The sequence below is a fragment of the Lygodium microphyllum genome, chromosome 18, assembly GCF_053477565.2.
Source record: "Lygodium microphyllum isolate KBCC chromosome 18, Lygodium_microphyllum_v1.1.10, whole genome shotgun sequence".
Lineage (NCBI taxonomy): Eukaryota > Viridiplantae > Streptophyta > Polypodiopsida > Schizaeales > Lygodiaceae > Lygodium > Lygodium microphyllum.
Window position 1 is genome coordinate 11,819,073 of NC_141152.1, and position 24,048 is coordinate 11,843,120.

Here is a 24,048-nt window from a genome sequence, read left to right on the forward strand (position 1 = left end):
AGTAACCTTTGGTGTCAAGCTGCCCAACAGAAAGCAAGCTCTTCTTGATGCTAGGAACATACCTAACATCATGAAGAATCAATTCCTGACCATTTTCTAGAGCCAGGTGTATGGTGCCCATTCCCTTCAATATCACATGCATGATTGTTGCCAAGGTAGACTTTTCCAAGATTACCTTCTGCATAAGTAGAAAAACACTCCAGAGATGGAGTTACATGAAAAGAAGCACCTCTGTCAATAAATCATGAGCTGACAAGAAAGCATCTATCACATATGTTTTAGTGATATACATGTCCTCCACTATCATAGCAAGCGGACTTGAAAATGCAACCATCAAATCGGCATCTTTATCATCTTCTATCTCCTTAATAACAACACTAGATACTACATTTACTTTTTCTATCTCTTAGAGGTAGAGCTGTCATCCTTGTTATTCTTTTTGCCTTTCGCATTAGCATGGTTCTTCCGTTCTTGTTCCTTTTTAAAGTACTTGCAAATCGGGCTTTTTATGCCCTTTGCGACCACATTGATAATAAGTTACATCTTAGTGTTTTTCCTTGCTTTTGCTGCGAATTTTGTTTTTATTTGTAGCATTATACCTTTTTTCAGGTCTTCCTTTTACATTGTAGGGTGATCCATTGTTTTCCCCACTTGCCTTGCATCTAATCTCTTCATTCAGAATAGAACCATGCACACTATCAAATGTCAAGTTGGGGTTATTGCTCAATGACACAACCAATGCTTCCTATGAATCGGGCAAGGTCATGAGCAAGAAGATAGTCCTCAATCTAGGATCAAAAGATGGCAAACTTGTATCCTATAAGTGACTCAAAATACCAGTGAAAGCAATCAAATACTCTGAAGCAGATTTGGACTCATCAAGCTTCAAGTTAACCAACTTTTGCATGAGATGTATCTAATTGACAGGAGTTGTATTTTCATAAGTAGCCTTAAGCTTTTCCCAAACTACATAGGCAGTATCAAGCCCCTTTATATCAACCAAGATGTCATTTGTGACGGCCATTTTCATGCAAGTAGTGGCCTTTTTATTCATTCTAGCCCAATCCTCATCTGACAAAGCAACAGGCTTATGTTCTTCTAAAGCATCATCACAATCCTTTACAAATATCAAAACCATTTCCGTCGAATTTACGAATCTCAAAGAGATTCTTTGTGTTAGATGTAGATGCACTGCTAGCCATTTTTAGCAATACACAAGAGCAATAACGGGCTGAATGCTTTCGACCAATAGCAAGGTTTCTAAATTGTAACACCAAGTACATACTCTTGTACTTCCAAAGTGTCCAAGAAGCAGATGTTTACCTACAAATTTCAGTCTCAAGTACATGTGCACGAATCAAATCTGATACATTTGCATTAAGGATAGCTCCCACTTCTTTTTCTTTTGGCAAGTAAAATGTGGCTGATTATATTACTCAAAAAAACTCATTACAACAGAATGCTCATGCTCAACAGATTAGCTGGAGCTGATGCAAGTCACCAATACATCATGTATACAAGCCTCTCAAGGCGGTCTGGGGGGGATGGGAGCAGGAAGCCAGTGGAGGGGGGGGAGGGGGGGATGGGTTGTATATCGCCAACTGGGGCTGCCTGCCTGCATTACGAAGAACGGACCCTGGCCGCCCCAAGTACACATGAAGTGACCACGTAGCTCCTGACTCGCCTTAGACTCGCTCTGCACCGATCCCATCGGCCGCAAAGGGAGTGGATGATGGAGGTCCAGAGCTCTGCTAAGGTCGCATGTGTTGAAAGTCTCTCTCTGCCGAAAGCCTCTTGTCACCGCGCCTTCCATATACGCCATCCAATAAAACTCCCTATGATCTCCCATATCTCCGAGCGGTCTGTTGTGGGCTCCAGTACCTAGCGGATGGGTAGATCCTCCAGACCAACCACTGCACACGACCCTGCCTTGATCATGAATATCGTGTCATGCATCCCGGCCTCATACAAAAGGTGACAGCCCTGGTTGACTGCCTGCCAATAGAAAGCTCACCATGAGATACACCCAAGGCTTGGTGCTATACGGCGAAGGATGCGGCATGCTCCTCTCCACATGGGCTACGCCTCCTCACACAACCAAAGGCAGTGCTGTGGGGTTTCCAAAGGCTGCTGTGTGCAGCGCTTACAACCTCCCTCCTTCTGCACTGGGCAAGCAAACTTCCCATCACCAAGCCTCCATGTGCGACCAGCCATAAAAAGCACGACACCCTCCTTGGCCTCCAACTATCCCATAGGCAGCACCAGAAGGTCCGTCGGAAGGGCTCCATGATGTTGTGCTTCGCCTAGTGCCTGCTGCGTGACGGCGCCCAGTCCATATCCTCCTACATCAGTACATGTCTGCCAATCTTGGCAGTGTACTCTAGGAATGAGGGTGGCTTCTTGGCAACCGTAGAGGTCGGCCATAGCCACTCTCCTGGATCTCACTCCAACTCATCAAGTGGTCTGCCCTCCCAGATCCAAAGACGCCACTCCTTGAGCTCCTTCCAATAACATAGGGATCCAGTCGCCATGTCTTACCGTGAAGGCCCCCCACTCGAATCCTCCTCCACGAAAGGCTGGCAATCCCCTCACCCTCTTGCCCTCTATCAAGGTCCAGACGTCTCCCCGCCTGAATGGCGTAGAAAGTCCCTTGCAGGGCGCCACCCACTCTACTAGCCATTTGAAGGGGATGCCTGCTGGTGAAAATCTAGCTACCCATACCTCCCCAGGCTCTATCGGCTCTCGTATCGGGGGAGCAAGCCACTACGGAGGTATTGCTGCATCTATCTCCCTTCTCCTCAACTCCACTCCTCTCTTGCAGCCTGATACTTGCTGCAACACCTCCTCATCTGCCATCCTGTACACCTCCCGCCATGTCCTGATGGTACGAGCCGGGCCGGTCTCCCACCCAGCCCATTGGATGTGGGGGCGCTCACCTATCTGTGCCCCTTCTCGATCTTTGACCCGGGGGTTCTAGATCACTGGTTGATGGTCTATTTCCTCCTGGCAGCCTAGGGGGCTCTGGATTAGGGCCTGACAGAGGCCCTACCACACGCGGAGAAAGCTGCAAAGGAAAGGTGATTTGGGGGGGTTGATCTTGGCTGACGTGAAGATCCATCACAAGGATGGCCTCCACTCACCGCCAAGTCTCTGTGTACAATCCTGAAGGCCCTCTTGCAATAAGACCTTCTAGGTCTACCCACCTAGTGTGAGACGGCGGACAACTAGCTTGCCCAAGAGGGCCATACTTTGATACTCTGGGTCTATGACACCAAGCCCTCCCTCTGATCTATGTCGTATGATGGTTGTCATTGCCCCAAGTTTGGGAGCTGAAAATACTCCAAATTTTGGGGCATTTTCAGCAAGGGAGTGCAGGCTAGAATGCCCCAAATTTGTGGCATTTTCAGTAAAAGGAATACAAGCTGAAGTAGCACCAAAGTTCTGGCGTTTTTAGCATTGCTAAAAATTTAACGCACACAAGTTGAAATTTTGGCTGCAATTTTCTGCAATTTTATTGAACTTTACTGATTATTTGTCACTTTTATATAGATGGCAGCATTGACATCTATGGGATCTTCATCATCCTCAGCAGGTACTTCGTCAACAACTAGACGAAGTCGAAGCACTACTTGGTCATGGTGGGATGAGGTAGATGCAGGGGTGCCATTGAGAGGTGGAGGGGCTTGCCCTTGGAAATGCAAACTTTGCCCTTATGCTCACACCACTGGGGCTGATAAAGTGAGAGCCCATCTTCTACATGAGGAGGGGAAAGAGGTGCGTTTTTGCACCAATGTATCAATTGAGAAAAGGCAGGAGTTACTTGACCGCATAGCCACTTCTATGGGAAATTCACATGCCAGGAGGACGCCAAATATAGCAGTGGATCCAACAACATAGACTCCAAGGCCAGCAGGGCATGGTGCTTCATGCAGAAGACCACCAGGATTAGTGGCTACGCAGCCTTCTCGTGGGCCATCAATGGCAACAGGTCGTGGTGTTAAATAGAGTTCGTTGCACACTTCATGGGAACCAAAGAAAAAAGAGGAAACAGATGCAGCAATGGCACGCTTTTTTTACCATGACCATATTGCATTCAAATCAGCCAGGTCACCTTATTTTTTAAATATGGTGACAAAGATTGCAGAGTATGGACCCACATATAAGCCTCCTTCATCAGAAACTATCAGGACTACATTGCTTCAAAAGGAGAAAGTAGCCATAGAGATTGCAACAGCAAATATTCGCAATCAATGGGCAAGAAATGGAGTGACATTGATAGCAGATGGATGGAGTGACACACGCCATAGGTCCATACATGGTGTTGTTGTATATTCTCGTGGAGATGTATACGTCATTGGTAGTCATGATGCTTCAGAGACTGGAAAGAGTGCAAATGTATTGGCATCCGAGTGGTGCGAGGCAGTGCAGGCTGTTGGGGCAAAAAATGTAGTGCAGTTTGTGGCAGATGGTGAACCTACAAACAGGGCAGCAGGAAACATTTTAATGGCAATGTATCCACATATCACCTTTAGTCCATGCATGGCGCATTGCTTGAATAACTTGTTAAAGGATATTGGGGACTTACCATGGATTGCATCTCTTGTTGCGAAAGGCAACAAGATTATCACATTTATATGTAATCATCAATACTTGCATGTTGAGTTTCACAAGAGAAGTGACAAAGAACTTCTTAAATACTCGGATACACGATTTGCATATAACTTTCTTATGCTTGGTCGATTGCACTATTGCAAAGGTGCAATTAGGGAGCTATTCGCTAGTGATGAGTATGAAAATTGGACTGGGACTGCCACTGCTACTGCTGTGTTATGTAATGCATATATTTTTTATAGAGATTTTTGGGATGAGGTTAATCGCACCAACCAAATGGTTGATCCTATTATGCACATGTTGAGGCTTGCAGATGGCATGGATCCATGCATTGGGAAGATCTATGAAGGTATGGATCGCATGATTGAGAGGTTGTATAGTTTGGAATCAAATGCAGATAGATATGAGCAGATCAAGGAGTTATGCATCAGCAGATGGAATGAGTATGACTCTCCTATGCATGTTGCAGTATATGTGCTTGATCCTGAGTTTCAAGGAAAGATGCAAGAAAGAGACCTTGAGGTGGTCAAGGCTTGGAACACATTGCTTGCAAGGCTTTATCCTAGCCGTGAAATGCAACGCAAAATTAAAAATCAGCTCTCTGTATATCGGCAAACATTAGGGATGTTTGGTACAGAGGATATACTAGAGGACAGGACAAATATTGGGGCTCATAGTTACCAGGAACGGGGAACGGGAACGGGAACGGGAACGGGAACGGGACCCCCTGGAACGGGGGGAACGTCCAAAGTGAGGGAACGGTAACGGAGGGAACGGTATATATATATATGTATATATATACATATATATACATATATATGTATATATATGTATATATATGTATATATATACATATATATACATATATATGTATATATATGTATATATGTATATATGTATATATATATATATATATATATATATATATATATATATATATATATATATATATATATATATATATGTATATATGTATATATGTATATATATATGTATATATGTATGTATATATGTATATATGTATATATATATGTATATATGTATGTATATATGTATATATGTATATATATATGTATATATGTATATATGTATATATATATGTATATATGTATATATGTATATATATATGTATATATATATATATATATATATATATATATATATATATAGAGAGAGAGAGAGAGAGAGTCAACACTTGTCTTAGAATCTAGAGAGAGAGATCATATCAACCATAATTCATGAAATTAAACTCTAGAGACATAATAATCAAGTTTCAACAATAATAAAGATTCAAAACATTGTAACTAGCAATGGATTGTCGCATTCATAATTCAACATTCTAATCAACAATGTTGCATAAGTCCAACTGGCAACAAGTGTGCATTGCAAAAACACAAAATATGCACTAAACTTTAAAGCCTAAATAGTAAAGATCCAAGTTACAAGAGCTCCAATTTCCAAGTCAATAAAGTTCCAAAAGGCTAGCTACTAAGTGCTCTGATTCATGGAAGATGGCTCCACTGTGCCTGAATGCTCATCCTGTTGAACAACATCCTGCCCATCATCATCACCATCATCATCATCGTCATCTTTTTCCCAACATATAAAAGAATTAGCCTTTGCAACTGATGTACGAGCTAGCAAGCAAAGATTGGAGCTCACATAAACTAGGTCATTCGTCTTCATTGTACCAAGACGATTTCTCTTCTTTGAGTGAATGTGATTGAATGAGCTCCATAGTTGCTCTAAACAAGAAGAGCTAATTGTTTGGCTAAGAATACGAATAGCCAAACTCTGCAACTCTGGAGCTTCTGCCACGTAGTCCTCCCACCATAAAGCAGCCCCAATATTTATCCTGTCCTCTAGTGCATCCTCTGTACCAAACATCCCTAATGTTTGCCGATATACAGAGAGCTGATTTTTAATTTTGCGTTGCATTTCACGGCTGGGATAAAGCCTTGCAAGCAATGTGTTCCAAGCCTTGACCACCTCAAGGTCTCTTTCTTGCATCTTTCCTTGAAACTCAGGATCAAGCACATATGCTGCAGCATGCATAGGAGAGTCATACTCATTCCATCTACTGATGCATAACTCCTTGATCTGCTCATACCTATCTGCATTTGGTTCCAAACTCTCCAACCTCTCAATCATGCGATCCATACCTTCATAGATCTTCCCAATGCATGGATCCATGCCATCTGCAAGCCTCAACATGTGCATAATAGGATCAATCATTTGGTTGGTGCGATTAACCTCATCCCAAAAATCTCTATCAGAAACATATGCATTACATAACACAGCAGTAGCAGTGGCAGCCCCATTCCAATTTTCATACTCATCACTAGCAAATAGCTCCCGAATTGCACCTTTGCAATAGTGCAATCGACCAAGCATAAGAAAGTTATATGCAAATCGTGTATCCGAGTATTTAAGAAGTTCTTTGTCACTTCTCTTGCGAAACTCAGCATGCAAGTACTGATGATTACATATAAAAGTGATAATCTTGTTGCCTTTCGCAACAAGAGATGCAATCCATGGCAAGTCTCCAATATCCTTCAACAAGTTATTCAAGCAATGCGCCATGCATGGACTAAAGGTGATATGTGGATACATTGCCATTAAAATGTTTCCTGCTGCCCTATTTGTAGGTTCACCATCTGCCACAAACTGCACTACATTTTCTGCCCCAACAGCGTGCACTGCCTCGCACCACTCGGATGCCAATACATCTGCACTCTTTCCAGTCTCTGAAGCATCATGACTACCAATGAAGTATACATCTCCACGAGAATATGCAACAACACCATGTATGGACCTATGGCGTGTGTCACTCCATCCATCTGCTATCAACGTCACTCCATTTCTTGCCCATTGATTGCGAATATTTGCTGTTGCAATCTCTATGGTCACTTTCTCCTTTTGAAGCAATGTAGTCCTGATAGTTTCTGATGAAGGGGGCTTATATGTGGGTCCATACTCTGCAATCTTTGTCACCATATTTAAAAAATAAGGTGATCTGGCTGATTTGAATGCAATATGGTCATGGTAAAAAAAGCGTGCCACTGCTGCATCTGTTTCCTCTTTTTTCTTTGGTTCCCATGAAGTGTGCAATGAACTCTGTTTAACACCACGACCTGTTGCCATTGATGGCCCACGAGAAGGCTGCGTAGCCACTAATCCTGGTGGTCTTCTGCATGAAGCACCATGCCCTGCTGGCCTTGGAGTCCACGTTGTTGGATCCACTGCTATATTTGGCGTCCTCCTGGCATGTGAATTCCCCATAGAAGTGGCTATGCGGTCAAGTAACTCCTGCCTTTTCTCAATTGATACATTGGTGCAAAAACGCACCTCTTTCCCCTCCTCATGTAGAAGATGGGCTCTCACTTTATCAGCCCCACTAGTGCGGGCATAAGGGCAAAGTTTGCATTTCCAAGGGCGAGCCCCTCCACCTCTCAATGGCACCCTTGCATCTACCTCATCCCACCATGACCAAGTAGTGCTTCGACTTCGTCCAGTTGTTGACGAAGTACCTGCTGAGGATGATGAAGATCCCATAGATGTCAATGCTGCCATCTATATAGAAGTGACAAATAATCAGTAAACTGTAAACTTCAATGAAATTAGTAATTACAGAAATTTGCAACCAAGGTCCAAAGTGTACCGTGTGCCGCACGCGACGTAGGCGGGAGACTCAGAGGCAAGTGGGAGAGTCAAAGCTGAGCAGCCTGCAGGCGGAGGAGCAGGAGCAGGCGGGGCAGGTGCACGAAGCAGGCGGAGGAGCCGGAGCAGGAGTAGGCGGGGCAGGTGCACGGAGCAGGCGGAGGAGCACGAGCAGGCGGAGAAGCACGAGCAGGCGGGGCAGGCGGGGCAGGGGACAAGCGCAGGCGCAGGCGCAGGGAACAGGGGACAGGGCCCAGGCGCACGTGACAGGCGCAGGGGACAGAGTCCAGACGCAGGTGCAGGCGACAGAAGCAGGGGACAGACGCAGGCGACAGGCGACAGCGGGAGGCGGGAGCGAAACGTCAACAGGACTTTTTTTTTTAAAATTAAAAATTTACATGGCTGGGCTGGAACGGCCGTTCCAAACAGGGAACGGCCAGGGAACGGGATGGAACGGGCTGAAACGTTTCGCCAGCGTTTCCTGGGCTTGTACCTCCCGGAACGCGTTAATCCGTTCCTATGTGCCGGAACGGGCGTTCCCTGTTTCTATGTTGGGGCTGCTTTATGGTGGGAGGACTACGGGGCATAAGCTCCAGAGTTGCACAGTTTGGCTATTCGTATTCTTAGCCAAACAATTAGCTCTTCTTGTTTAGAGCAACTATGGAGCTCATTCAATCACATTCACTCAAAGAAGAGAAATCATCTTGGTACAATGAAGACGAATGACCTAGTTTATGTGAGCTCCAATCTTCGCTTGCTAGCTCGTACATCAGTTGCAAAGGCTGATTCTTTTATATGTTGGGAAAAAGATGATGATGATGGTGATGATGATGGGCAGGATGTTGTTCAGCAGGATGAGCATTCAGGCACAGTAGAGCCATCTTCCATGAATCAGAGCACTTAGTAGCTAGCCTTTTGGAACGTTAGAGTATTGACTAGGAAATTGGAGCTCTTGTAACTTGGATCTTTACTATTTAGGCTTTAAAGTTTACTGTTTAGTGCATATTTTGTGTTTTTGCAATGCACACTTCTTGCCAGTTGGACTTATGCAACATTGTTGATTACAATGTTGAATTATGAATGCAACAATCCATTGTTGGTTACAATGTTTTGAATCTTTATTATTGTTGAAACTTGATTATTATGTCTCTAGAGTCTAATTTCATGAATTATGGTTGATATGATCTCTCTCTCTAGATTCTAAGACAAGTGTTGACTCTCTCTCTCTCTCTCTCTCTCTCTCTCTCTCTCTATAAATATATATATATATATATATACCGTTCCCTCTGTTCCTGTTCCCTCACTTTGGGCGTTCCCCCCGTTCCAAGGGATCCTATTCCCGTTCCCGTTCCCCGTTCCTAGTAACTATGTGTATATGCCTTGCTAGGAATAGACAAGGTAAAAGTCCACACCAATGACAGCATTAGCTTGGCGGATATCCCTAACTATGAAATCCAACTCCAAGCCAAAATGGTGCACACATTGTTTTCTAGTCAAAGATACAATACCATCATGAGCCGCATCAACATCCCCCTACTAGAGAGCGTCACAGTAAGGTCGCTGGATGAAGTGAAGCTCAACGGTTTTGTAAGAAAGACCATTGAGACCTCAGCAAAAGACTTGGTAGCAGGAAGACAAACTGCTGAGGAGAATCTTCCACCACCAAAGCTAAAAGAAAAGCCTCGTCTTCAAAGGCTACAACCATTGAATTCGGAGGGGTCCTTACCGCGATCATCAGGAAAGCCTTGGAACAAGGGTAAGGAGGAGGAGAAGGGGTGGATGAAATACCAAGTAGGTCGCCACCTCACTAGGAACAGGAGGCACAGTCTAGTGAAAGGACACTGAGTGAGAAAGAGGAAGACAGGAAACAACAAGAGCAAACTAGCTGAGGAAAGGCTAAGAAGACGAAGAAGACAATTACACAAGAACAACAGAAAGAGAAGAGGAGGAAACAAGAAAAGATAGACCTGCCAAAGGCCCGTAGAGAGTCCAAAAGGGCCAAGGAGGAAAGAAAGAGAAAGTAGGAAAAAGAGGAGTTGAGAAAAAAGGAGGAAGACATGGCCCTTGCCACATGCAGGTCCATTGAGCAACAGTCTAGGCACGACAAACCCAGTCAGAAACGAAGGGCCGATCTCAAGCACCCAAGTGTCAGAATTTGTGCCACCTACAGTGCAAGAAGGCCCTTTAAGAGCGAGGCCCCAATCACCCCCATTTTCACTCTCGTGACGCTCGTCATCACCACCGCCATCTCCACTCCGAGTTTTATGACATAGGTCCAATACTTTGTGAATAAAGAAATGGGCCAAGGAGTAGGAGAACGAACCCTCCTGGTAGGAATCAAAAGGCCGGCTGTGGCAAATGCTGAGTCGAGGCAAGACTCTAAGAGGCAAAAGGTGGCAGGCTCTACAACCTCCATCCCCGCAACAAAGAGGCCGCCCGAAGAGTACGATGAGTACGTCAAGGAGCTCCTCTCTCAATTAGAGAGAGCCGAGGAGGAGAAAAGAACCGCGGTAGCATAGCTTGAAGTTGAAAAGGAGGCCATGGCTGCATCCTAGTTGGAGAGCACACACCAAATGGCCATGGCCCAAAGGGAATTCAATGAGCTGAAAGAGCAGCTACAAGCTAAGGAAGAGACAGAAGCTAAATGGCAGGTGCGCTCAAAGGAAGAAACCGACGCCACACGACGCCTATGGCAACACAATGAAGAGATTGTAACACTCTACGAATATCTACAAGCCGAAATGGAGAAAATCACTAAAGCCACAGAAGAGCTGAAGAAGCTAAGGGAGGAAAGAGCTCGCAGGTATGAAAGAGAGGTGGAAAAACTAACCCAAGAGGTTGCCGCAGCACAAGAAGAGCAGCAAAAGCGAAGAACATAGATGGAAGACCAAGAATTGATAGTGCTAGCTCAGAGACAGGGGGAAAGTCTCAAAGATATGAACAAGAGGGCAGAAGAATGGACTAATCAGAACGAAAAAAGAGTGAAAGCCTTGGCATGCCGTCTCACTCAAGTAAAAAAAGAAAAAATACTTGCTGAAAGCAGAGCGGAGGCCGCCCAAGTGAGCTTCCAGATCCAACAACGCGCCTTCTTGGACACCTTATTGGACGTCACCCAAACAGAAGAGGGACAGTCCACAGAGGCAATGAAAAAGAAACTAGGCATGGCTCATAAAGCGCTGAAAGCAGGACTGGAGATGTCCCCAATGGGTCAGCCCAAGCCTGAAAGAGCAACGCCATCATCTCCTATTGGCAGGCTTCTCGCAGGAAGTGGATGCACTCGGGTTCATCGAAGAAGAGCAGCAAGAGCCAAGCCAAGAAAGAGAGGTGGATGTGAACTTGGAAATGGAACCACGCGAAAAGGAGCTTGTCCCACCACCTCCTTCCCCGCGGCCTAAAGAGCAGCAACACAGACATGTCTATAGGAAGAAAGACAGCACTGAGGGAAAAAAGAAAACAAATGATGGAGACAATGAGAAAATGGAACGCCAAGGGAGTGAGGGCACCCCAGGCACCTATCCCACCATGTGAGGATAATAGCCTAGCATGCTTCCACGCTAACCTTAGTAATCTAGGAGAGGCAAGAAACGTCCAAAAGCCCCTTCAATTTTAACTTCCAATTTCCCACCACCTTGCATAGGATCTTGCCCATCAAGGTGGTGGAGGTAGTTAACATCGAAAGCAGGCTCGAGCAGAAATGGCTAGAGGAGAGAGCACAAAACCCCACACTATGGACCACTTAAGATGCCGAATTTTGGCAAAATAAAGTTTTTGAAGTATAAAGGTCTGCCCGGCTACGAATGCCAACCTACATGGAGAAGAAGGTTCTGCAACACCAACCTAGACACTTGGATGGCCTTTTGCAACACTCAATCCTTCGAGCAGAATGACCCTCCAGTGTCCATGGCCGCTACAACTTCCCTATAATCTATAATCCTCATTGTACTACATATGAAGATCCCCTCGTCTTCACATTAGAAAACTTGTATGATACCCTAATCCAATTCACTAACGAATTCTCTTCATGCCCTGACCCCACCTTTATTACTACTTGTAATTACCTTAAATTGCTTAGGATACTCCTTAGGCAAGATCCCACTCCACAGGAGCGCGGTCTCCCAGTATTCCATTTTGATCCTAATGCTATAGATAGTTGCGCGATGGCTTGACTAATTATGCAAGCTTCTCTATTGCCTTCATTTTGCTTAGTTCTACTAGAGGACATGAATGACAGCGTCTTCACTTGCTACAATCATCCATTCCTCTCCACCACCACCCTTCAAGTTCGCCTAAACCTCAAGGGGTATCTCCAAAGCCGCCGATTCCTTAATAAATCTATTAGGCCCCCTTCTCCACCTCACTCTGATGATGAAGATTAAACTTTTATCACGACTACATAACTTTATAAATTTTTTATTAAAAAAACAAAAAAAAACAAAAAAAAGAGAGAAACAAAGAAGAGGAAGAAAAATAAAAAGAAAAAGGAAAAGATATCACAGGTAGCCATTGCAAGTTGCATATTAACCACAGTCACTGCACTTAGGGGTCCTCAAGTTAGGTGTGTCCGGTGGCTTTGGTCGGCCGGCTCCGTCTCTAACCTCCTAGCTCCATTTTGATCCCCCACTTCACACTTAGGACACATCAAGGGCAGGACACATGGTTAGACCTATCACCCTAGCCCCATTTTGATCCCCCACTTCACACTTAGGACACATCAAGGGCAGGACACATGGTTAGACACATCAAGGGCAGGACACATGGTTAGATCTATCACCCTAAGCTACACGCACCGCACCAATCCTATGCACAAACTAAGTCCTCAAGTGAGGGACAACGCCCAGACTTGATCCCAAACTCACTAGTATGAGCACAATGCATCACACCACAATGAAGCACACCCCCAAGTAGTCTACCTTCTTTTCTTTTCAGGTACAAACAAAGATCCCATCCACCAACTCCGAAGACCCTATCATCCATGCAATGCACTCTCCATCTTATGCGACAATGTCAGTATGCAGGCGAAACGAACCAAGGGCACACTGAGGCAGCCCCAACCAAAATGTGAATGAAGAAGCTCATTTGGAACAGCGCAAAAGAAGGCAACGGCGGAGGGTCAGGAGACGAATCTACACCATATTCAATTTTAAAGATGGATCGGCCCATCAGCCTCTCTCTCCACCAAGATCCATCCAACACCATCGTCAATTTCAAAGGCATAAATCCCTCTAGCACACCTTCCATCAGGGCTCGTATAAGGGCCTTCCCAGTCCATAAATCCCTCCAATAGGTCCATAAATCCCTCCAACACCAGGGCTCATATCCAACTTAAGGACCTTCCAGTTCCATAAATCCCTCCAACACACCTTCCAACTTGGCTTGTATACAAACTTAAAAAGCCACTTAGCTACCCTCCCAACACTGTCCGACTCACTACCCAACAAGTGCCGTGGGATTGGCACTTAACTAGGAGGGGGTTAATGTTAATCCTCAGACGAACAAGGTGGAAAATCCAGAAAATCTAAAGCAGAAGACAAGGCCAAGGCAAAAGCGGAATGGAAGATGAAGGCACGGAAGACGAAGGCACGCCAAGAAAAATCGAGAAACACAAGAAGTATGAAAAAGTCCTAAATCAAGGAGAGACGCACAAGAAAAAGTGCAAGTCAATACTTTCATAAAAGAGTGCCAGGCGTACCTTGATTTATTTTAAGAGCGCCGGCGGGCTTTGACCCGTGCAAATTGCAAAGGTAGATGAGCGGTAGGAAAAAAGCTAGGAAGATAGGAGAACAATGGAAAAAAGGACCTAGGCTATGGCCAGCCATGTAAAAAGGGGATGACCGTCCAAGGGATTTAGGGCTTTGTATATAGAGTTCAAAATATGAATGAGAACTCATTCTTTGGTGTGTGGCAAAACAAGAGACCCACCTTCTTCTCTTCTCCTCTTCTCTTTGCTTGCTTGTGTGTGCTTGAGGAAGGAAGGGAGTGTGAGAGCGTAAGGAAGTGAGTGTGTGAGGGTGAGGGATCAAGGAGGTGAAGCTCTCTACCATCTCCTCTCTTCTTCTTCTCCCCTCTTCTCTTCTTTTCTCTTGTCTCGCATGCAGCTATAGAGGATGGAGCTTGGAGGTGAAGGCTTGAGGATGCTTGAGCTTGCATCAAGAATCGTAGAGCTATTGGAGTGCTCGAGAGAGGAAGCAACTCTATTGGGCATCAAGGTGAGCTCATTACACTCGTGGAGAGAGAGGGTGCATCAGCTATGTGAGAGGTAGCCATTAGTGCTCGCTTGAAACGCTTGAACAATAAGCGGTCCGTGGGTTTGGTGGTTGAGGTTGAGCTTGCCTCTGCACACGAGTATCTAGATCATTAAATACATTTGAATTTGTTTGTTCTCACTTGTTTTCATCTTGATGAGTGTCATTGTTCCTCTGTTTATGTATGCACATGTGTACAAGCCATGTATACATGTATACGATTGAAGGTCATGGAGGGCATCAGAAGTTTAGTTGGTTATTAGTCTGTCCATCTACAAAGAGAGTTTGAGTTTAATATGCTATATATAGAGCATTCAAACACATGACAATTCATGCAAATGCTTTTATAGGCTTCATGTCTTTTTGTATTAACTTCGGAAAGAATATTTGTGCACACAAGAATGTGCCTGATCTAAGCATGTTCTTTTGTCTATAGTGAGTATATTATTCACATGGTTCTTATGCTCGTCAGGTGTTAACTGTTGAGCCGGGCTGCTATTTCATTGAACCACTGATAGACCAGGCTTTGAATGATCCATGCATCAGTGGTTTCATCAATAAGGAAGCCATTGAGAGGTTCAAAGACTTCGGAGGTGTACGGCTCGAAGATGATGTTGTAAGTCAATCCTTTAATTCTCAGGTTTCCTCACATTGTATGCACAAAATATGCTAACCTAACATGATTTACAGCTAATTACTGCTGATGGCTGTGAAAACCTTACATTATGTCCACGGGAAAGTTGCGATGTTGAAGCAGTTATGGCTGGCAAACCGTGGCCACCAAGTTAACAGTTCTTTCAAGAACCAGAAAAGCTGAGACATTGTTCCTGCAGGTGGTTGTCATGTTTGCATTCTACGTTGTGACTAAGGTTCTGGTAGGCTCATTGTATACGCTATATCAGATGGTTCTACAGTGTCTCAAGGTGAATCAAACCTTTTCGCAGGAGGATTATTCTTTCACTATTGCTTAGCTGCCTGAGGTTACCAATACCTGTACCAGGAACTAAAGCAAAGAGCATGTATGTAACGATTGACTTGTTGAAGTATACAAGACTTTGCAAGGATTGCTTGCCCAATTGCCAGCCAGCAATTATATATGCTTCACTGATATATATTTGCATTGAAGCAAATTATGTGGACAATTGTATTATGCACTGAAGTAAATTATACCTGTGACCATTTTATTACGCATTGAAGTAAATTTTAATCTACCTTATATGAGGGAAGGGTCATGGAATCTTCACAGATTTTGTGTCACAATCCAGAGTTTGTAATTTGAGGGAACTATCTAGAAGGAACGTGCTATAATTGGTGTTTCGGTGCAGACCACCTGCACATATACCTGCAACAGAGCTTTCAGGATGGGCATAGGAGTCCTTGAAGAGACCTTCAAAGGCAAAGATATGGTGCTTTACAGAAAGACACATTAGCTCTACGGGAGTAGATTACTGAAGGAACAGGATACCACCGGGAGTCGGTCCTCAGGTCGAAACTGAGGGCAGTAGGAGGTTGAAACTGAGGATTGGCCTTTTGGACTAGGATCCAGCAGCCGGAGTGCAGATACCACTGGTAGAAAATATCTAGGATTTGTCTCGGACTGTTCCATTGGTGTCCCCTCAGTACATGCATACATGGTCTTCACAATTGCTGGTTGCCCTCTTAATCATCACACCCCCTCCCAGGTATCTCACCACCCTTGCTATCATTTTTATGCCAGCAAAATTTAAATCTCTACTTATGGTTTGTGCAAGAGGTAGCCCATCCTACTGACATGTATCGAGAGGCATGCACTCTTTTTCAGCAACTCATATGTTAGAAAAACAGAGCATACCTCAAGCATGTACCCCCACGCCTACCAGGGCCGCTGTGGCCACCTCTGATCAGAGAGCCTGGTCCACACCATGCATTATTTACCACTATATGGGTTTGCGACACAACTGATAGGCTCGAGGCTAGGAGAACAAAAGATTGTGATGGTTTAGTGGTCCAGCACCTCTCCCATGTACACGACATACTCAAACCTCTCGACACATGTTTAATTATGTCATATGTGAATGCTTTTGTACTCTATGGTCAAGCAACCAAATTGTGTTTGGCGTATGATGAGGGAATGTCTATTCCTCATCCTATTGTACTTATATATACACATTGGACTTTGTCACTTTTTTCTTGTTTTCTCCACACTCAATTGGGGGTTAAAGATGGCATGTGCTTAGCAGCCTACATTTACTTGTACTTACTGTCCACACACCTATTCTTTTTTTATTCTTCACATGACAATAGAATAAGGGAAGGTAGGTCACACATTGTAACTGTTAGAGTTCCCACATACCATCTTGCTCTCTCTTGCTTGAACCTCCATAGCTCTTGCTTCTTTCCTACTTTCACTTGTGCTTCCACTCTTGCTCCACCTTTCACTGTTTGGAGAAACTTTTGGAGGCAACAATGTGTCTTATAGTAGCTCTAAGGTTTCAATTTATCCACCTTTTAATGCTAGGAAATATTAAGATATCAATCAGTCCCAAAATGGAAAGAGAACAAGTAATCAATATGCCAAGAAATGCTTCAACACAAGATAGATAGAAGTTTATTTTTATGAATCTTTTCAAAGAGTGCAAGAGAAAATGCTTATATTTCAAATGTGGGGAAAAGTATACTATTGATCATACCAGTAAATGTATATACAATAAAGCTAAAGTGAACAACATGTTCATCATTGAAGAGTTAGAAGACGAGGATGAAGTTTCACTTGTGTTAGATAATACTGAAAATGAATACTAAAGATTATAGTGGACAAGACCAATTTTATAACCCTTACGAAGGATTTCCTTTTGATCTAGGTAGACATGTGCGTTTTGATACAGGTGGACAAGAGAATAGTAAGCCATTGTATACTACCGCTTCAACCTATTCCGTATCTATGGATGCATGGATAGGTTTCAAGAGCCCAATTACCCTAAGAATTTAAGAAAGCATCCACGGCCAGACTATGTATATTCTGGTACATAGTGGTAGTACACATAGTTTTGTGAATAAGCAAGCAATGGACAGATTGCATTGTCTTCCCACTAAAATATAACACCCCATAAAGATTCAAGTAGCCAATGGTTATGCATCTCCAATCTTGTTGACCAAGAAAAAGGATGGTACTTTTGGAATGTGTATTGGGGAGTGATCTTGGATAGAGCCATCGAGATTTACTAAGGCCTTTGATCCAATGTTCTAGGAGGCGAGACAGGTCATTATTCTGGATGTGTCCAAGCCATCATCCTACACTTCTAGGGGTACCCTACTTGTTGCATAGGCGATGAATAATTTTCATGCATCAATGACCCATGAGGCCCATTCTTAGATGGCAGACCTGCCTAGTTGAGCGAGTTCCTCGCCACAAGCTTTGTTTCCCCTTGGCACTATTGTGCTCTCACAAAAGATATATATATGTATCTTATTATTGCTATCATGATTGTAGATCCAAAGTAGTGTAATGTGGATAACATTTCCTCTCCTTTCCCTAAGCGATCTACGCATTGAAATCATGGCAATGTAAACTTTTGGGTCTTATAGATCACTTTGAACTCTTTAGAGGCATCAATGTAAGCTCTCTTTTATTGGAGCTCCTAGTATATAGAGAGAAACTTCTAGAGAGGGATCATTGAGAGAGCATTTTGTACATGATCATAGGCTATACTTGTAGTCATCATAGAGATACAACATACAGAATTTGAGAAAGGAAGAGAGGGTACACATCAAATTAGAGAAGAATAAAATTTTCTTTTCTTCGAAACATATTGATACAAGATGGCTATATCCATCCCTTGTGCTTCCACTATGAAGGTTAGATGGTGATCTAAATAGATAATAAATGAAGAGCTTAAGGCTAACTGGAAGATATCTGACTAGGCAAAAGATAGATGATCATGGTTCTAAGGTCTTCTTTTTATAACCCGCAAAACAATTAGGCTTAACTAACCTACCGTATTATGAATCTTCCCTAGTCATCAAGGACTATTTCAAGGAAGATTTTCTTTGGTGTTGTATTAGGGAAGCTTTTCCTAAACCCCTGCCACGAGGGTTGCTAGGCCCTTTTGGACCCTTGAGCCAAGGGCCACTTCAAATACCTTGAAATCCAAAAATAGAGGTCCTTGATAACACCCACATCTCGCAAATCAATGTTGTGTATCTCAAGTTGCCACCAACTCAACTATTCTATCTAACCTAAAGGTTAGATCCCCAAAGATCACTTTTTTTCCCTCTAGTCACATAGGCCTCATCTAACACACAAGTCAAGACTCATCCACTATTCAAGCTCACACATAGCTTCTCCTCATAATGGGGACCCTTACAACTTTGAGTACTATGGATCATTGGTGGCACCTTGGAGGGTGTGGGGCATTGAGCATATCTGACAAGTTAGTCTTTTTTACATTCTCATTGTTTTTTAGTTGAGACAACACGATCATATATACTCATTTCTTTTTGGCATAAACTATTTTGGCTTTTTGGAGACATAAATACATCTCTCTCTCTCTCTCTCTCTCTCTCTCTCTCTCTCTCTCTCTCTCTCTCTCTCTCTCTCTCTCTCTCTCTCTCTCATTCATTTGAATTAATAGAATGAAGTATTTACAATTGGCCTTTTGGCCAACCAAGTAGAATCATAAATGATATTGATGAGTCCTAAAAGCAACAGAATATAACTCTACAAGGATAGGAGAAGGGGATCATGATGTGATCACAACATGGGTGGTGTGAACAATATCACCATGGAGCAACCACCTCTCTGAGTATCAAACTAGCCAAAACCATGGAAGTAATTTGCCATAATAGCAATCCTCACACACTAACTACATGACAGCGGATATCCAAGGCTAAGTAAAAAATGAAAGCATTGCAAGTTTGCTAGATGTACCAAAGACCGGTCCATCACATCAAATGAAAGAGGCAAGGATGATGGGCTTATAAAGTTGGGGTGTCTTCTTTAAGTTTTGTCACCACCACACACTTGAAGAAAGGGTTTTACGAGTGGTATTGTCATTCCTCATGTTTGCAATGTTCTTCACTCACCCATAGGATATCATTGGATCAAGCTTTTGCCCATTTTCCAAGATTCCCCATTGGTACCTCCCAGTGGAGTCTCATAGATAACATCTTGCTCAAAACACAAGAATGGGTGGACATTTGTTGACATGTCATGGAGGTTCATAAAGTTCACTTTGAGATGCCATTGGCATAGATAAACACCCACTACCAAAGGTACACAATTTACTATAGATGGCCACAACTCTAAAGTAGTGTAATGCTTAGGATGTTTGAACTCTTCCCATGATGGATTTGCTATCTTGCCCATTTTCCTTCTTTTCTAGTTACCTTCACCTTGGAAACCTCACCAATTTATGCTTTGAGTTGTGTTGATATAAGCTCATTGGTGATCCACATTTTGGTTCCCTTAAAGCATTTTGATTGCTTTAGTTCTTGAGATCTACCTTGTTTGTTTCCAAACTCCAAGATTTCTTGATTATTCCCTTGCTTGCTGATACACCATGTCATTGCCCAATCAAACAGTTAATTTTCTAATACTGGTCTTGGTTTGGTCTTTTAGCCTACGTGACTCCAAACATTATTGGTGATCTTCATGATCTAGTTCCTCTTGTGTTTCTTAAAACCACTCATTAGGGAGGCCTTCTAATGCATGCATGATATCCAATCTTCTTTTGCAACATAGCATCATGAACTACAAAAGAAATAGTGTTTTTCATGGGTTAGTTATCTTCTTCCTTGCTTATTTTGGTTTCTTTTCTAGTAACCCCAAAATGTTTGACCATTGAACCATTTCACCCTTATACAAGTCGTAAATGAAATGCTACATGAAACTATAGAATAATACATATGTTTAGCAATTTCTTAATATAGGGTTTGTTTCTCCCCTTTGAGTGAAATTGTTAGGTGCAACATTTCATATTGAAACATTCTCGTAGTGAAACAATTTCATGTTTCACCTTTAGTGAAACACATTTCATGGTTACCATGCTCCTCTTAAACTCATATTGTCATTTAAACTTATTATAGTCGTAGCCATCTCCTTATCCAATTTTCCCTCTATCATGGACAAATGCATGTCTAATTTGGAAAGTGAGTCTTTCAAGAATATGTACTCAAAGGAAAAGTGGCAAACTCATTGCTATTGGTATTCCTCCTATGGGCTTGACTCTAAGACTCTAGGTTAGATTGGACACTACAAGGACCTTGAGAAAGTGTTTAGGTGATCTTATTTTTAGGGCAAGAACCAAAGTCTACACCCAAGGTTGTGGTAATGGAGAAATTTGAAAGAACTTAAGTTGCATTTGGGATAAAGTTCCTTCACACCTAAAGTCATTTGCACCTTAGCTCATAAGTTCATTCGCACCTAGTTCCTTCGCACTTAGGTGATAACGATCCTTCCAACCTTTGGTCATTTGCATCAAAGTTCATTCATATGTAGATCTCCCTCACAACACACATACTCTCACCCACACTTTACTCTTACTGGCACACTTACCACTAAAAGGCTAAGGTCCTTTATGAGTCTGCTTTCACACGAGCACATTGGTTTTAGAAAGGAAGAAAGCTTGCATTTGCACAAATCACTCATGTATTTTGGAATTAAAGTGTAGCAAAGTGCCTTGAGGATGTTTATGTTTTGAAATCAAGTATTGGAAGAAACACCACACTGTGTCAAGACCTCAATAACAAGATTATAAAATTGAGATCAAGTAAACTAAAAAACCTTTTGTCACATCACCAAGGACCTCACAAACATAGCACGTAGGCAACACACACTAGGCTAATATCATCGAAGGCCATTTAGGATCATAGTGCAGAACCACAACAATCAATTCCATATCTAAACATAGGACACATTGCAAGTCAAGGGGGAGAAATCATCCACACACACACACACACAAAGAGAGAATGTGATTCGATTGGTAATTGAACTTAGGGACCAAATCTTGAGGTTCAATTCTTACATCTGTAAGATCCTCAAGTAATTTTACTAAAAAACTAGATCTATAGTTGAGAAATGGCCTATTTTTATAAAAACTTGATTTATCTTTGAAGCTTTTTTATGGTAGGTCTAGGATGTTGCATGGGTTGTGGTAGAAATGGTTAGGTCCATTAGTTAATAAAAATAAAATTAATTAATGTGTAATGTTGTGCACACATTACTACATTTAAACTAATCAATATGTAAGATCGTATGATTAGATTTAAAAATTAATCATAAAACCTAATTAGTTAAATTGTTTGTGCACACATAATCAATTTAATTTGAATGAGTCTTAGTAAAAGTTTCATTTAAATTATTCATTTTGGGTGTGGCTCGTGAAAAATAAATAAATTGTACCAAAAAGTTGAAAATGGCAATGAAAGACATGAAGCAAAAATTTCCTAGGTGGTCATTATTTGGAAGGTTGTGGCCTATCATGAATGGAATATCACCTATAATTGTTGATTATGGAGTTTTCAATGCTAAGAATGTTAATTTTCCAGTGAGAAAAGCTTATCTTGATTAAGGTGGAGTTGTCTCGGGTCAACCAAGGTTGTTCTAAAACTGGGGCAAAGCTACCCAATTTTAGGGAATCTTGTATGGAGATGCATAAATGTTATTTAGGGCTTTTGTTGCAAGATTTAATTTATGCAAAGTTGTCTTGGGCTTAACAATGATGTTTGAGGACTAGTTGAAAGGTCCTATAGTTCTTTTATGATGAATTATTATGATTCAAGGCTCTCTAAAGAGATCTAGCAAGGTAAATTTCTCTAGAGAGGGATTTTCTAACAAGATTTGATGTTGAGAAAATTGGTGTTCTTTTTCCTTCGTGGAATCATAGCTCCTTTGTTTGGATGATCTAGTGTTCTTTGGTCTTATATGGTGAGAGAAATTATAGGCTGTGATAGAGGAGAGCACAACATATCTTTAAACATTCTATTGCATTGGCCTACTAAGGGCTAAGTTCGTGGCAATTGGCCAACTTAGTGGTAGTGGTAGTTTGTTGTTATGCAAAATAATCCACCAAATGCCCGGTTATTCCAATGTGGACACTCAACCAAGTTTTCAAGTTGGGATGCAACCTCATCACGCACAATATGTTTGTACCAATACATAATAATGTTGATTCAACACCACTAGTTCAGAATATTGGTCAAGTGTAAGTTAGCTTAGAATCTTGCAACCATTTGTTTATGAGAACCTCATCCAAATAAAAAAGAATAAACCTATAGAGAGGGAGGAGAACCACTAAACTTTTATGATTTCAATGGAGTGCAAGACAAGAATAATACTTTGTCTTTCATCTAGTGTGTCGACATAGCTTACTAGGGTGAAAACTATAGTAAATTGTGTAAGGTTGAATAAAATATCTATTGTTCTCAAAGGAATATGTGAATGGTGAAAACATCTTTTGGTTTAGGTAAAACCACCAAAAGATTAAACATCAAGAGTCTTGCAACATGTGGCCCAATAACACTTTTGAGGTAGAAGTGACTATTTGGAATCTAGTTGAGGGTAGCAAATTGCAAAGGTTTGGAGTACAACATAAAGTTTTGGGAGGCTTCATATCCCATTAGCTCATATAGGCAAGTAACCATGAAAGAACACATAGAGAAGTATTGTTACGAGCTGCCTTAGTGGATTTCTATGTATTATATAAAGACCAAAGTACAACATATATTTAAGATCATTGAGAATGCTAATTTGACATGAATTGTTGTGTGGTATTGTTGGCAGCATGATGAACTAAAGAATGACAAGAAACCTTTCAAGCTTGATAATGGTGGAAATGGTTTTAAGTCTACAATAAAATAGGTAGCAAGGATGAAATGGCAAGACACAAGAGCACCATGACGCTTTGAGGGCTACCAACACATGTTTCATCTATGAAGAGTCACATAGCATGTAATGATTCTAAAAAGAAAAGGACTGCCAATGGTGAAGATGAAGGCAACAAGCTACAAAGAGGAAACTAGTAGCTGGTATGGTTGGTCAAGCCCAATTCAAATGGCCTTGGACTTTTTTTAACTCTATCAAATATTTCTAGTAGGCCATGGATCTTACAAGCGGGTTGTCAGGTTGATATACCTACTGGTCCGTTGATCTTTGGTAGAGGTGCTAGATGTGTAGTAGTAGATGCCTACCTTGAATCATCTCAAAGTGAGAGAGTTTCTTTATCTTCTACAGAGATAAATACATTGGAGGATGCAGCTAGTAGTGTGATGTCATCAAGTGCGAATCCAAAAAGGGATCCACTACAAAGGATATCTATCAAGTAACTTTAAATGAGCCAATAGAGGCTCACGAGAGGATAAGAGATGCATATGTAATTTAGACCTTGGGATGATGAATGATGCACGAGCAATTAAAATAGGGTTCATGCTTAGTTTGGAAGAAAGGAAGGACTATGTGTCCTTGATTCAAGAATTATGTGACATCTTTGCTTGAAGTTATGATGAGCTTAGAGGTATTCCTCCCAACCTAGCTGTTCATATCATTCCCCAAAAGAATGTA

The 24,048-nt window shown here is 42.2% G+C and overlaps 1 protein-coding gene across 7 annotated transcripts in view; it reads left to right on the forward strand.

The window, feature by feature from the left end:
• The window catches only part of LOC148020585 (Metallopeptidase M24 family protein), a 227,019-nt gene extending 211,290 nt beyond the window's left edge, over positions 1-15,729 (forward strand). For 6 of the 7 annotated variants that reach the window (XM_087698371.1, XM_087698370.1, XM_087698367.1 and 3 more), the window contains 2 exons: positions 14,986-15,129; positions 15,204-15,729. In XM_087698371.1, coding sequence (XP_087554497.1) covers positions 14,986-15,129; positions 15,204-15,302 — 243 coding nt within the window. In that variant the 3' untranslated portion in view covers positions 15,303-15,729. The remainder of the gene's footprint in view (positions 1-14,985; positions 15,130-15,203) is intronic. The other variant, XM_087698366.1, reaches the window with a different exon arrangement.
• The last annotated feature ends 8,319 nt before the right edge of the window (positions 15,730-24,048 follow it).